A 14,267-nucleotide genomic window follows, 5' to 3' on the forward strand; every position below is an offset into this window, starting at 1 on the left:
CATCATTAATAAATAACTTACCTGAACACAAATACTGCAGTATTGTGACAGTCGATCTGATAACCAACATGGCTATTAAGTGACAAAGTGCATGTAGGGTATACAGAGTAGATAAAGGGATGGTTCACTACCCAAGTGGGACTTATCAGAGTGGTTCCACATTTCATCAGGCTTCTTAGAGTAGTGCACAATTTAAAACTTGTGAATTACTTCTGGAATTTTCCATGTAATATTTTCAGACTGCAGTTGACCATGGGTAACTGAAGCCTTGGAAAAGAAACTGAATACAGGGGAGCTACTGTATACAGCATTGGTTTCAATACTTACCTATCTGTTCATTGATAAATATTGCTTTATTCTAAAGTTGGTAATTTCTCCACAGACTAAAATTAAAAGTAACAATTTTTATGAAAATTAAAATGTTTAGCATATGATTTACAGTTATTTTCCCAAATAAATAGCTGTTATAATCCTTACTCAGTAGAGACTCTCATATTTGGTTGTATACCTAGCCATTTGTGCTAACTTCTTTTTCTAATGAAAAAATATTCTGCCATGATTTAAGAACTGCTTTGTGTATTTTAAAATAAATTTTATAGTATATTAACCCCAAATCCTTCCCTTTGAAGAAAGAAAAAATTACTGTACTGTGATTTTCTTTAGGCCTCTCCCATTTGAGATCATTATCACTTGATTCCCAAGCCACTTGCTTCCCTAGTCCTTTATAGATGCAAACCCTAGTCCTGGGGGTTCAGTGATGAGTCTCTTCTCTGAGGCCACTGTCCACTCCTGATTCGGATGGAGGTAGAGCATATCAATTCCTTATGCCAACCAGCAAGTAGAAGTCTGTCGTGACTGTGGGGGCAGTTCCTTGCCTTCAGGATCTATTCCCAAACACAGATTTCTAGTGATTTTAGGGATTTACCAAAAACCCCAGGAGTTACTGAGAGAGACATTCAGGTGAACGGCATGTCCTTAGACTTTTTACTTGGAGAATATAGAGAGTTGAACCTATGTTTCCTTATACAGAAGCTTAGTTAGACTGCCTATTATTAGCCTGATGATGTCCTTTCCAGTCTTTAGGATGACAATTATTCCTCAAGCATTAGGAGAACAGTCATTGACTAAATTTCCTAAAAGAACTGATCTACCACCCAAATCAGTAGTTCTTTGAGTTTTATAAAGTTGCTGGGTTTTTATATATATACTGGAGGCACAGTGCACCAATTCATGCACGGTCAGGGTCTCTCAGCCTGGCCAGCGATCAGGACTGATCAGGGCCATCTCGCCCATTCTCAGTCGGGGCCGATCAGGGCCAGCTGGCTGGGGGGAGGGACCGCAGGAGGCTGGCCAGCCATGGGAGGTTGGCTGTGGGAGCGCACTGACCACCAGGGGGCAGTTCCTGCATTGAACGTCTGCCCCCTGGTGGTCAGTGTGTGTCATAGCGACCGGTCTATTGGTTGACTGGTCATAATGGTCACCTAGGCTTTTATATATAGAGAAAACTTTATGTTTATATTTATATATAATATGCTTCTCATCCTTTCTAAATCTAGTACATAAGTTTAGTTGGCTGTAAAAGTATACACTGAAGTAAGGCTAGTTTTAACACCAAAAAGTTAGTATATTTTTTTCTGGGTTTTTTTGTTTGTTTGTTTGTTTTTGTTTGTTTTTTTGAGGGGGTGATAGTTTTTTAAATAATTTTTAATTATGGTTGATGTACAATATTATATTAGTTTCAGGTGTACAACCCAGTGATTAGACATTTATATAACTTATGAAGTGATCGCCCTAATATTTCAAATACCCATCTGACACCATACATAGTTATTACAATATTATGGACTATATTCCCTATGCTGTACTCTACATCCCCATAACTGTTCTGTAACTACCAATTTGTGCTTCTTAATTCCTTTACTTTTTTCATCCTCCAAACCTCCTTACCATCTCACAATCGTCAAGGTGTTCTCTATATCTATGAGTCTGTTACTGTTCTTGTTCATTTATTTTGTTTTATAGATTCTACATATAAGTGAAGTCATATGACATCTGTCTTTCTCTGTCTGGCTTATTTCACTGAGCATAATATCCTCTAGGTCCATCCATGTTGTTGCAGATGGCAAGATTTCATTCTTTTTTATGGCTGAGTCATATTCTATTGTACCACTTCTTCTTTATCCAATCATCTGTTGATGGACACTTAGGTTGCTTCCATATTTTGGCTATTGTAAATAATGCTGCAGTGAACATAGGCATGTATATATCTTCTCGATGTACTACTTTGGTTTTCTTCAGATAAATACCCAGAAGTGGAATTGCTGGGTCCTTCTTTGTCTCTTATTTGTTATAGCTTTTGTTTTAAAGTCTGTTTTGTCTGGTATAAGTATTGCTATCCCAGCTTTTTTTGTTATGCTTTGTTTCTAATTTTCATGAGCTATCTTTTTCCATCCCTTTATTTTTAGCCTGTGTGTGTCTTTCGATCTGAAGTGGGTCTCTTGTATTCAGCACTCATAAGGGGGTTTTGTTATCCATTCAGCCATCATGTGTCTTTTGATTGGAGCATGGAAAGTTAGTATATTTTTAATGTGATGCCGAAGTTTATCTGCTTATTTTACATATTTTTAATGTCTTGTCATTGTTCATCAGTGTCAACAAACCTTAGTATGGGAATATTGATCTGTAAAATGGAAATGGTATTCGCAATTGCTTTATTTATTTGAATTGCTATAAATGTAATTGAAGTGATGTTTTTTGAAGTTCTGAAAAGAACTATGTGAAATTCAAACAATAGTTTTAATAGAAAATTAAATTTCTACACTATCATTAATGTATTATAATATAACTTGTAGCCTTGAAACCTTGCTTATTTTCTAGCTACTACAATTTGAGTGATGTGAGCCATGATTCTGTGAACAAGTTTCTGTCCTTTCTGATTGAGAAGTCCCTGGTGGAATTGGAACGTTCCTATTGTATTGAAATTGGAGAGGTATGATTCAGTCACCTACATTTCAATTGAAAGTTTGCCTAGCCTTTTAACAATAGGGCTTTTGCTTCTAAAGATGACCAAAAAGTTTAACAAAATTGTTACAATAACAACTGCAGTATGAATTATTGATTTTATAAATGTATGCCCTTCTATTGTACTTCTTGTTTATGTCACTTTATCTTTTATTTGAAATAGGATAATCGGAGCATTGAACCTTTGACATACGGCCGAATTGCCTCTTATTACTATTTGAAGCACCAAACAGTTAAAATGTTTAAGGAGCGTTTGAAACCCGAATGCAGTACTGAAGAACTGCTTTCAATCCTAAGTGTGAGTTTGATGTTATTACTGCATTGTTCTTTAACATAAAGAGATTATATTTTATGTATTCCATACCTTCTCTTAAATTCTTGCCATCCAGTTCCCCTTTAAATTTGTAGAAACTATTTATGAAGTCCTTTCATCTGTCAAGCAAGATCACTAAAGCAGCATATCTGAACCCAGTTCCGCATATATAAGGTGACCACATAATTTATCATCTAAACTTGGATCTTTCTATGAATGGAATAGGGCGCTATTAATATCAAGATAATAGGTATAAACTGGGCCATCCTTGGCAACTAGGTGATCACCCTGTCCTTCAAGATAAAAGTTCAGGACCATTGTCATTCTTTTCCAATTAATTCACTAATTCTGCGCTAGTTCACTTACTTTTTAGGTTTTTCCTACCACTCCTATTGCTTTATTATGTTTAATAGACTTTAATATCCCATTAACAGTTTTTCTAGTGTATAGATTCTGTGGGCAGCATAGAACCAAGTATAATTATAGTAAGTCCAAAAATATTTGATAATGAATTGAAGAATGGATGGCTCCTGTATTAATAGGTTTTCTGTTGTTTGCTCTATAGGAAAATGTAGAGGATTAAAATAGAGTATTAAAATAGCTATCGAAAAAACTGTTTCTTTGTAAAATTAAAAATTCATTTCTGAAATAAGAGGTATGAAAAAATATGAAGAATTTTTTACATCCTTAAGAATGAGGTTATCATTTCCCAGTCAGAGTTTCATAAAAACAGGATTTACCTGGGAGAAAGACAGTAAAATAATGGTTAAATAATTTTGGAAAGCATCTTAAAATAGTATCTGTTAGATTTAAGAATATAATTTTCTTTCACATTTACCTATCATGATATATTTACCTAATCTAATATTTAAAAGTACTTGTCTACCTGGGGAACGCATATATTAATAGCTAACACCTTTGAGCACGTTTCATGTGCCAGTCGCTACTCTAGGAACTTGATACTGTGTGGGTTCTGTACTATGCTGCCTCTCATGTCACACACACACACATGCACGCACGCACACACATGCACACACAGAGTGAGGTAGAGGATACTGAGGTGGGAGGTACAAAATATGTCATGTTAAGACTGGATGCACACTATTTGTAAAGGAGGTTGGTGAAAACCATATGCCTATTACATTCTGTATTCCCCTCCACCCCACTAAAATAGCCCAAAAATGTATATAGTATCAAAGCAATTAAGTCATTAGTTTCTTCAGTCATCTCTATGAAAAGACATTGATCAGAACAAGAGGTCTGTTCACATCTTTTCAACAGCCTGTTTCTTTCCAACATTACAGTGCATAGCACTAGTTACACTAACCTCATGGAATATTTTTATTAAAATAAAGTCAACTCTTTTGTGAATAACTAAACAAAATAAATCATCTGCAAATATATATAAGATAAACTCATTAGTATATTGATGTAAATATTGTTTACTGTAATTGTTTGCTCACTTTATAATTTCCACAGCAACGATAATATAATCTTTCTATCCTATGGTATTTGGTCCAAGAAACTCCCAACTTCTTATAGACAGTGTCTAAGTCTAATATCTTAGAATTCTTTTGGAATGAGCATACTGGGACACTGGGACTGTGGGACTGTGGGACTCACAGTGACAAGGAGATCTGCAGGTACCACTGTTTTATTAATTTCTTGTCTAGGAACTATTCTCTATTAAAAAGAACATGAATACTAACAGAAAAAAAAACATTAAATAATAAAGCAAGATTGTATTTGAAGTAATTACAGTGTAATTTCTAGAAATGATTTTTTCATTTAGTTTTTTAAGTGTTTTCTGTGTCCACTCCCATGATTCCTAAACGACTCACATAGCCTCATTATCTTCTTTACTCTCATCTCCTTTTGAAACTAGGAGGAAACTAGCCATGACAGAAGCTATAGAGAACAGGATGATAAGGACAACTCAGAGCAAAGAAAAGCAGTGAGGTAGCATTAGTGTTTCAAAGGCCTATTTCCATTATCTTTGTTTTTATAATGCTTAATAAAGTCACATGATTTTTAAGAATTCAATATTATAACTTATTCACTTCAGTGTCTCCTTTTACGGAGATGCAACCATTGATGCTTCTAAAGTCATTTTTAAACTTACTAAAAAAGTATTAATTATTTTTAAGAGGAATTTTTAGTATTCCTGAGAAGATCCACAACTGAAAAGCTTCTATTCTCTTGAATATTACTTTGAACTTACTGTAATATTTTTAACAATTTTCTCATTTCTTAGGCTGCATATTTTATTATATTTCTAGAGGCCCAGTGCACAGATTTGTGCATGGGTAGGGTCCCTAAGCCTGGCCAGCGATCAGGGCCAATTGGGGCCAGGCCAATCGGGGCCTGCCGCCGGGGGAAGGACAGAAGGAGGGACCACAGGAGGTTGGCAGGCCAGGGAGAAGGATGGTGGAAGGTTGGCCACTGGCCTCAAGGAGGGAACTGGCACTCGTCCCCCCCCCCACCCCCCCGGGGAAAGTGGCTGTGTCCGCCACCACCCACCCCTGGTTTCCCATCCATCCCAGGGCCTGAAGGCCCTGGCGGGGTCTGGAGAGGAGGCAACAGTTGCCAGGCCAGGTGCAGAAGGAACGAACGCCGCCACCTCCGCCATCAGCACCTTGCCACTGTGCAGTTCCCCACCTCCCCCTACTTTCCTTCCCTCACACCCACCGCGGTGGGTGGGCGGCCCACAGGGAAGGGAGAGGACGAGAACGAGACAAACCCTTGTATCAAGGACTCACTTTCAATAGACTGCAGTGAGGGAGCTGCTCTACATATGAAACCCTAATTCAGAAGCAGGTCTCTACGAATGGTTTAGCACCAGGGGCCAATAGGGGCAGCCGGTGGGGGGAGGGACCTTGGGTGGTTGGAGCTCACTGACCATCAAGGAGCAGTTCCTGCGTTGAGCGTCTACCCTCTGGTGGCCAGTTGGCATCATAGCAACTGGTCGACCAGTCATTCTGGTTATTCCAGTCGTTCAGTCGTAACAGATGCTTAGGCTTTTATATATATAGATATCTAAGCTAATAAAAGAGAAACATGCAAATTGACCATACCTTCGCTATGCCCCAAGCCACGCCCACCAGCCAATCAGAGCGACTATATGCAAATTAACCCAACCAAGATGGCGGCCTGCAGCCACAGAGCTGGAGCAAGCAGGAGGCTTGGTTGCCCCGGCGATGCAGGCCAAGCTTCCCGCCTGCCGCTGTGGCCTCTGCTAAAGGCAACAAAGTTTCAATTATAGAAGATAAATAAACCCCAAATACTGCTTCCACCCAGCCTCCACTGGGAGCTTGGGTGGCTGGGGGCTGTGGCCAACCTGAAAACGGCCCTCAGCCCCTTACCCAGGCTGGCCAGGCACCCCAGTATGGACCCCCACCCTGAAGGGGGTGTGACCAGCCTGCAAACAGCCCTCAGTCCCTCACCCAGGCTGGAAAAAAAACCCACCCTGATCCGGGACACCCTTCAGGGCAAACCAGCCGGCCCCCTCCCATGCACCAGGCCTCTATCCTATATAATAAAAGATAATATATAAATTGACCCTAACAGCAGAACGACTGGGAATGACTGGTCACTATGACACACACTGACCACCAGGGGGCAGATGCTCAATGCAGGAGCTGCCCCCTGTTGGTCAGTGTGCTCCCACAGGGGGAGCTCTGCTCAGCCACAAGCCAGGCTGACGGCTGCCAGCACAGCAGCGATGGCGGGAGCCTCTCCCACCTCAGCAGCGCTAAGGATGTCCGACTGCAGCTTAGGCCTGGTCCCCGCTGGCAAGTGGACTTCCCCCGAGGGCTCCTGGACTGCCAGAGGGATGTCTGACTGCCAGCTTAGGCCCGATCCCCCAGGGATCGGGCTTAAGCCAGCAGGTGGACATCCCCCAAGGGGTCTCAGACTGTGAGAGGGCACAGGCCGGGCTGAGGGACCCCCCTGAATGCACAAATTTTTGTGCACCAGGCCTCTAGTTATATTAATGATAGTGTAGAAATTATGTTTTTTGATATTTTTAGGTCATTTGATTATATTGCAATGTGATTATTGCTAGCACAGAGGAAAAAATCTAGACAGTACCCATAAAATTTGGTAATGATATTAAAACATTGAGTCACTTTCAACAAGCATTTAAAAATACATAAACCTATTATTTCTCTTCAGTTGACATAAAAACATAGTTTTAAATGATAATCTCTTTGAGTTTTATATATTTGAATCTAATAATTAGTACCTTTTTTAGACCTTTTTTTCCTTTAGAGATTTAGTTTAGAATTTCATATTTGGCCATAGAGTTGTTTTTCCTTTATTTAAATGAATTGGAATTCTTACTCTTTATGTACTCATTTTGTACATTACTTTCAACTTTTCTAGAATTGGAATTTCTTTTTGAGTAGGGATATAATTTTATTGCAATATTTACCAGAAAAGGCATTTTCCTTAAAGAAAAATTTTTAATCAGATCATCCATTTCATAGTATGCTTCCTTTCACAGTGTTTTTGACACTATAGACTTCCTTTTAACACAGTGTTTCTAGCAGAAGGTTGTCGGGTTTGATAAAAAATTTCATACATTAGGTACATTTATACCATATTTTCTGAATTCTTCCCTTTTTGTTCTTTTCCTTTATCATTTGGATGGTTGGAGTTAGCCTTGTATTTTGCAGATTTATATTGACAATATCACCCTTTGAACCAAACCAAACGATGGAGGCAACAGGAAATGTCTAAGTTTAAAGATGAAAACTAAACTCTTCCAAATAGTAAGGAGCTATGCTAAATGAAATTGACTTACTATCTTAAGCAGATACTGAAGCATGCATAAATTAGATATTTTATTCTTAATATGTTACTCTATTTGTCCATATTAAATTTCATCAGTTACATTTCTACCCACAGACCATATATTGATTCATCCAAAAATATTTATTTTGTGCCTACAATGTGTGAAGCTATTTACAGGGGCCAGAGATAGAAGATAGAGAACATTATTGATAAACTCTCTCTGTGTGTGTGTGTGTGTGTGTGTGTGTTAATACATACATAAAGTATGGGCCATGGTAATCTATAATAATAAAAGTGTAATATGCTAATTAGACAGGACAGCCGAATGAAGCCAGGGCTGTGAGGGCAGAGCCTCTTGCACGAATTTCATGCATCAGGCCTCTAGTAATATATAAAACACTTGGGTGTTGTTACTAACTGAGGTCACCAGCTCAGTATGATGCTCTAAGAATGGCAGCAGGATGTTGCCCATCATAAAAAACAGTCTCCAAAAATAAAACAGGTTATAGTATTCTGTCCTTCATATTAATTTTCCTTATGCAGGAGATTTGCTATATACATTTCTCCTGGCCCCACATCAAAAGAACATCATAGAGAACGTTTGAGTGGGTCCAAGTGAGCTACTCAAATGATAGAAGGTATGTGAATAGGGCGTTTCAGTCTGGAGAGGCAAAGGCTTTGAATCAGTGTAACTGAAATGCAAATAATGAACTGTACGAATGGGGCCCTCTTTAGATCTTGAACAGAGTAACTTTTTCAATTAGTAGGAAGTTCCATCTGATCCTGCAAGTAATAAACTCAGAGAATTTATTACTTCAATTGATGGATATAATATAGGGCAAAAATATATAGATTCAGAAAGGGCTGGAATGAATTTATTAATGGTAAAACCACTAAAGAATTAAAAGAGAAGATGGAACTGTACCTGTCATGTTTGGTGTGATAGATGATGACCAATTCCATTACAGACCAGGGAAGGCAGGGATTACTGTTAGACCTTTGCGGCATGGTTTTTTTTCTCATGGCCCTCTAGATACTTGGAATATTTTTATCCTTCAGAATATTGGTGGGGGGAGTCTCATTTCTTTAAATGTCGCAGTCTTTTATGCTTAGAGGTACTAATTCCTATTGATTATTACTCTATTATACAGGGTAGGACAAAAGTAGGTTTATAGTTTGTATGAAAAATAATGCAATAACTAATAAATAATAATATGGTTGGGGGGGTCAATTGGAGAAAAAGGAGACATATGTAAAAGTTAAGACAATAAAAAAAAAACTAAAAAAAAAAAATAAACTCTGTTTCACATACAACTATAAACCTACTTTTCCCCCCACCCTATATGTAAATCTTTATTTCAGTCAACACTGGGGTGGGGGGGAATACACCCCACTAATGTCTTTTTGTTAGTAACAGTTCTTTTTTAAAAAAAATGTATTTTATTGATTTTTTTACAGAGAGGAAGGGAGAGGGAGAGGAACACAGAGAGAGAAACATCGATTCAGCTGCCTCTTGCACGCCCCCTACTGGGGATGTGCCCGCAACCCAGGTACATGCCCTTGACCAGAATCGAACCTGGGACCCTTCAGTCCGCAGGCCGACGCTCTATCTGCTGAGCCAAACCGGTTAGGGCAGTAACAGCTCTTTTGAGACTTCTCTTTTTACTTTCTCCTAAAAAATAGAACTGTTTCTGACTTATACTTTTAGATGCCATTGCTTTTCAATGACAGTAAAATACTATATTCTGGGTATAAGGTCAAAGACTTTATTGAGACTATCTCTATTTACTAATGTTATTCTATAATAGTAACCCATTTATTTAAATCCTGTCTTAATATATCTATTAGATAATAATAACCACTAGCTTTTACTGAGCACCTACTATACAGGCACTTTAGTATACATTATTTGTAGACATCAAACAACCCTTCATGGTAAATGTTAATATATAGAAAACAAAATTGCAGTTTGATGAGATTAATTAAGTTTTCCAGGTTCTATAGAAAGTAGCTTTTTAGACCTCTTTGTTTTTATACCTTCCTTCCTCTCCTAGACATATTTTATCCTTTTCCTATGATTTAATTCCAACTGTAAAAAAACAAAATTAAAGCATTGAAATGGAAGGGTATATACCTTTAACAGGTCAATCAAGAAGCAGGGTTACTTTTAAAATTATGTATGATCTTATAGCTAATAATTATAGTTATTAAATGCAGATGTTAATTACTGGCAAATGATTATTTCATCATTCCTTATTGAAAACATATATTTTAAATTTTAAACAATGTGATGCTATTCGGAAAGGTTAGACATTTTATAACAACTCTTGCCAAATTTTTCTAACACCATGAATTAATAAGCTTTATAATTAAGGCAGCTGCTTCACACTTCTATTTTTAACCAGTGACATTACATCTGCCTTGCTCCATTGATGCCCTCCTCCTACTTACAGAAGCATTTAGCAGTTTTGGCAACAGGGATTACATGGCATAGAGTAAGTAGTCTAATTAGATATAAGTGAAAATCCAGAGGGAAAAGGACATTTAAAAAGTAATTTGAAGAATCTCTTAACGATGTTGGCACTGAAAGCCCAAGTCTAGATGAGAAAGTGCCTGTCGTCATGGCAAACAAGAACTGTGATTTGATGTGCTCAGTGGGCAGTAATAGAAAGGAAAAGTTCGAGAAAATTTATTTGAACAGATTGTTCAAAAGATAGTTGCTATAGTGTTAATACCTTTAGAAAGTGTGTTCCAAATATATTCTGTCTCTAGAATTTTCCAAAAAACAATTTTTAAAGACATACTTGGTTGTTATGGTACCTGTGATATGGTACCTGTGACTACACAGAAATAGGAGGTTATATGTAAAATCCAATTTGAAAAATTGTGAAAATGTTGTTTTTCCATAAATTCTTGGATATTGACTTTAAAAAGTATAAGTTTTGTGTGTTAATATAAAATAGAACCATTTCAAATTGAGAAAAGGACCAGAGCAATAAGATTTTCACTTATCAGTAAATTTGTAAGTTTAGCAGTTCTCCTGAAAAGCACACTGATTCTTTGCTCTGCCCACATAATAGAACATTTTTCAGTAATATAGCATTTTTAGTCCTCAAATTTTGTCCTGTTTGGGGCATAGCTACAAATCTCTTGATGGAAAATTGCAAATGAGATCAGGAAAATAAGCAAGAATTTATATTTTTCAAAAGAGAGAAATTTAAAATGAAGTAAATAAAAAGGACAAGCAGATATGAATAGTATTGGTAGGGGACCCAGCATGTAAAATTAAAGAGTTCATTAAAGGAAAAATGAAAGGAAAGAAAGGTTAACTGAGTGACAGTGAACACCACCAACCTCATGGCCTTGCATTTCCAAATAACCTCCTGACAATTGCAGGATCCCATCTGCTGCTCTTTATCTTCCTGGTAGGGAAACCTGATGGGCTGTCTTCCAGGGTTCGTGAGAAGAGCTTCCCTTACCCTCAGGCTGGGGAGCTGCCTGGCATCTTTGGAGAGGCACAGATGGCAAAATGTCTTGAAAAAAAAGTATCTTTCTATTTCTCTTGGTTTCTTTCCCTTGAGACCTTCCCTAGTCATTATTTTTTAGCTTCTTTCTAGCTTTTATCAGCTTTCCACAGCACAGAGGAAACTGAAATACTTTCCTGATAAAAGGCCTCAGTCTCAGACATGTCTGTTGTGAGTGGGTAGATTACTTTAAAGATTTTTAAGTTGCTTATGTTCTGATGAGTATAAAATATGTTTGTTATAGCATCTGAAATTTGTCTTGTTTTAAATTTCTGATTTTTTTCTTATTACCTTTGACTTCATAAACTGTCCCACAGAATAACAACTGTCAGTTACTAGGAGTCTTAAGAAATAATTTTAGATGCCAGGGAATGAATAGCTTTAATACTTCTTTCATTATCATCCAGTTTAACTTTCTCATTTTTTCACATAACAAAGACCCAGCCTTGCCCAACTTGCCACAATCAGCATGGAAAATAAAATAAAAACTCAGCTCCCAACAGGGAAAGGGCAGAATTGAGATAAGAATTCATATCATACCAGCCACCTTTTAAATGCCCTTCTCTTTTTCCCTCCTTTGTTGTTTTGTACTTTTCTTTTTCCTCTTCGTGCATCTTATTTTGCCCTTCTACTTAAACTTACAAAGCAAGATAAAAAGAGAACATACACACCATTTACTTTCTCAGCCTAAGCTATCTGCAGAAAATACTTTTGACTTGTCAACATTTATTAAGATTTCCTGAGTGTTCTATCCAATATTCCGTGTACTTGAGAGAATACCAAAGAAATAGAAGACAGATCCATATCTTTTTAAGGACATTTGTGCGAGAGCCCAAAAAGCCTGATAAAAACAAAGGAATGGGCTTGTGCTGAATATGTCTGTCTCTTCTGCTTTTGCTGCTTAATATAGCTCTACCTATGCATGGGGAGTGTTTGTTCGCACTTTGGCCTTCAAGGCTGAAGAGCTGCTGACACTGTTCTTCCCAAAAGTCAGAGTTTCCAGCCTGGCCTATGGGCAGGATGGGATCCCCAGCCTCCTGGGTAGTCATATAACAGCTTTTACAAAGCGAGACTCCAGTTAGGCATTTTTAAATTGCAGATATAATTTTGAAAGGTTTTATATACATTAAGTTGTATTTATAAAACTCTAGTTATATTTATAAAACTCTACCCTAGAGTTTTATGAATAAGGTTCTCTGCTTTTCAGGGAACCCTATCTTGAATCATCTGACAAAGAAAATCTTTATTAATTTGGTTTTGAAAATAACTTAATATCATAACTATTTGGAATTGTCAGTACACTTACAACCACATTGAGGAAGTAAAAATGTAATGAAAATAACATTGAAAATTATTATCTTGCTGGACATAAAAATCTCTCTCCTAAATTCTAGCCATTTGTCACTCCATTTAATAAGTAAGTGGAGAGTGAACGGAAACTTTAACATTGGATAAAACCTCTATTTTACAATATAATTTTCATATGCTAGAAATTGGTTTCTTCTCAAAATGTTTTTTCATTTCATCCCAATGAAGTTTAAGTACTCAAATTAGTGTTAGAGTCTCATTATATTCAGCAGGTGGAGCAGTTCAGAAATCAATGCTTTTTTTTTTTTCTCAATTAATAACAGTGATCAAAAGCATTCCAAATGTTCATGGTTCCTGTCTTAAATATTTTCCGAGTACAAATAATGTCAAAACAATGTTTAAACTAATACACATATCAGCCTGCTTTTTATTCTCACAAAGCAGCCAAGTAGGAAAATAACTGTGATCATTCTCAATACTTAAAGCCAACTGAATGTATTTCAGTATCGTTTCTGTGGAATAGAGCAAAAGAAAAATTAAATATCCTAATACCCTTCCCAACCCCCAAGTAATGTAATACTGTAGGACCCAAAATAATAAAAGCAGAGTCCTACAGTATTACATTATTTTTGAAAACATTGAATTTCAAAAAAAATAATAATAATTATAGAAATACTCCTTGGTGCTAAGGGACATATAGCCTTTTAAGTTAACTAGCATGGCAGGCTTTTTCTTTATGTAATAATATATAGAAGCACAATAGAATCACTTCTACTGGACAAAACAGTCCTTTGCTCACTCACAGTAAACAGTAGCTATTAGTTAAAATTAGTTAATAATTATTATTATCAAACATATTATATGTATCTCGAGAAGAGGATAGTGATTAACTTAGTTAAAGACTACTGATGTGGACTGCATGAGACCTGAGAGTAGTCATTTGACTTGATAAGATAGAGATCCTAAATGTCTTTAAGGAGTAATTTCATTGGCGTGATAGGAAACAAAAGCCTTATTTGAAAGGTCTCAAGAGGGAATGAGTTTTAAGAAAGCAGAGAGAGCAAAGACAGCTAATTCTTACATGGAGCTGGGAAGGTGGGAATGATAGAAATCAATTTTTTTTAAAGATTTTATAGCATACTAGAGGCCCGGTGCACAAAAATTTTGTGCACTCCAGAGGGTCCCTCAGCCTGGCCTGTGCTCTCTTGCAGTCTGGGACCCCCTTGGGGGATGACCACCTGCTGGTTTAGGCCCGCTCCCTGCGGAATTGGGCCTAAGCTGGCAGTCAGACATCACTCTGGCAGCCC

At 37.2% G+C, this 14,267-nt stretch overlaps 1 protein-coding gene across 8 annotated transcripts in view; it reads left to right on the top strand.

Annotated features, from left to right (window-relative positions):
- Window positions 1-14,267, top strand: part of ASCC3 (activating signal cointegrator 1 complex subunit 3) — a 255,129-nt gene that overhangs the window by 186,990 nt on the left and 53,872 nt on the right. For all 8 annotated transcript variants that reach the window (XM_014531334.1, XM_005883805.2, XM_014531335.1 and 5 more), the window contains 2 exons: window positions 2,878-2,989; window positions 3,185-3,319. In XM_014531334.1, the coding sequence (XP_014386820.1) occupies window positions 2,878-2,989; window positions 3,185-3,319 (247 nt within the window). The remainder of the gene's footprint in view (window positions 1-2,877; window positions 2,990-3,184; window positions 3,320-14,267) is intronic.

The sequence above is a fragment of the Myotis brandtii genome, unplaced genomic scaffold, assembly GCF_000412655.1.
Source record: "Myotis brandtii unplaced genomic scaffold, ASM41265v1 scaffold8, whole genome shotgun sequence".
Taxonomy (NCBI): domain Eukaryota; kingdom Metazoa; phylum Chordata; class Mammalia; order Chiroptera; family Vespertilionidae; genus Myotis; species Myotis brandtii.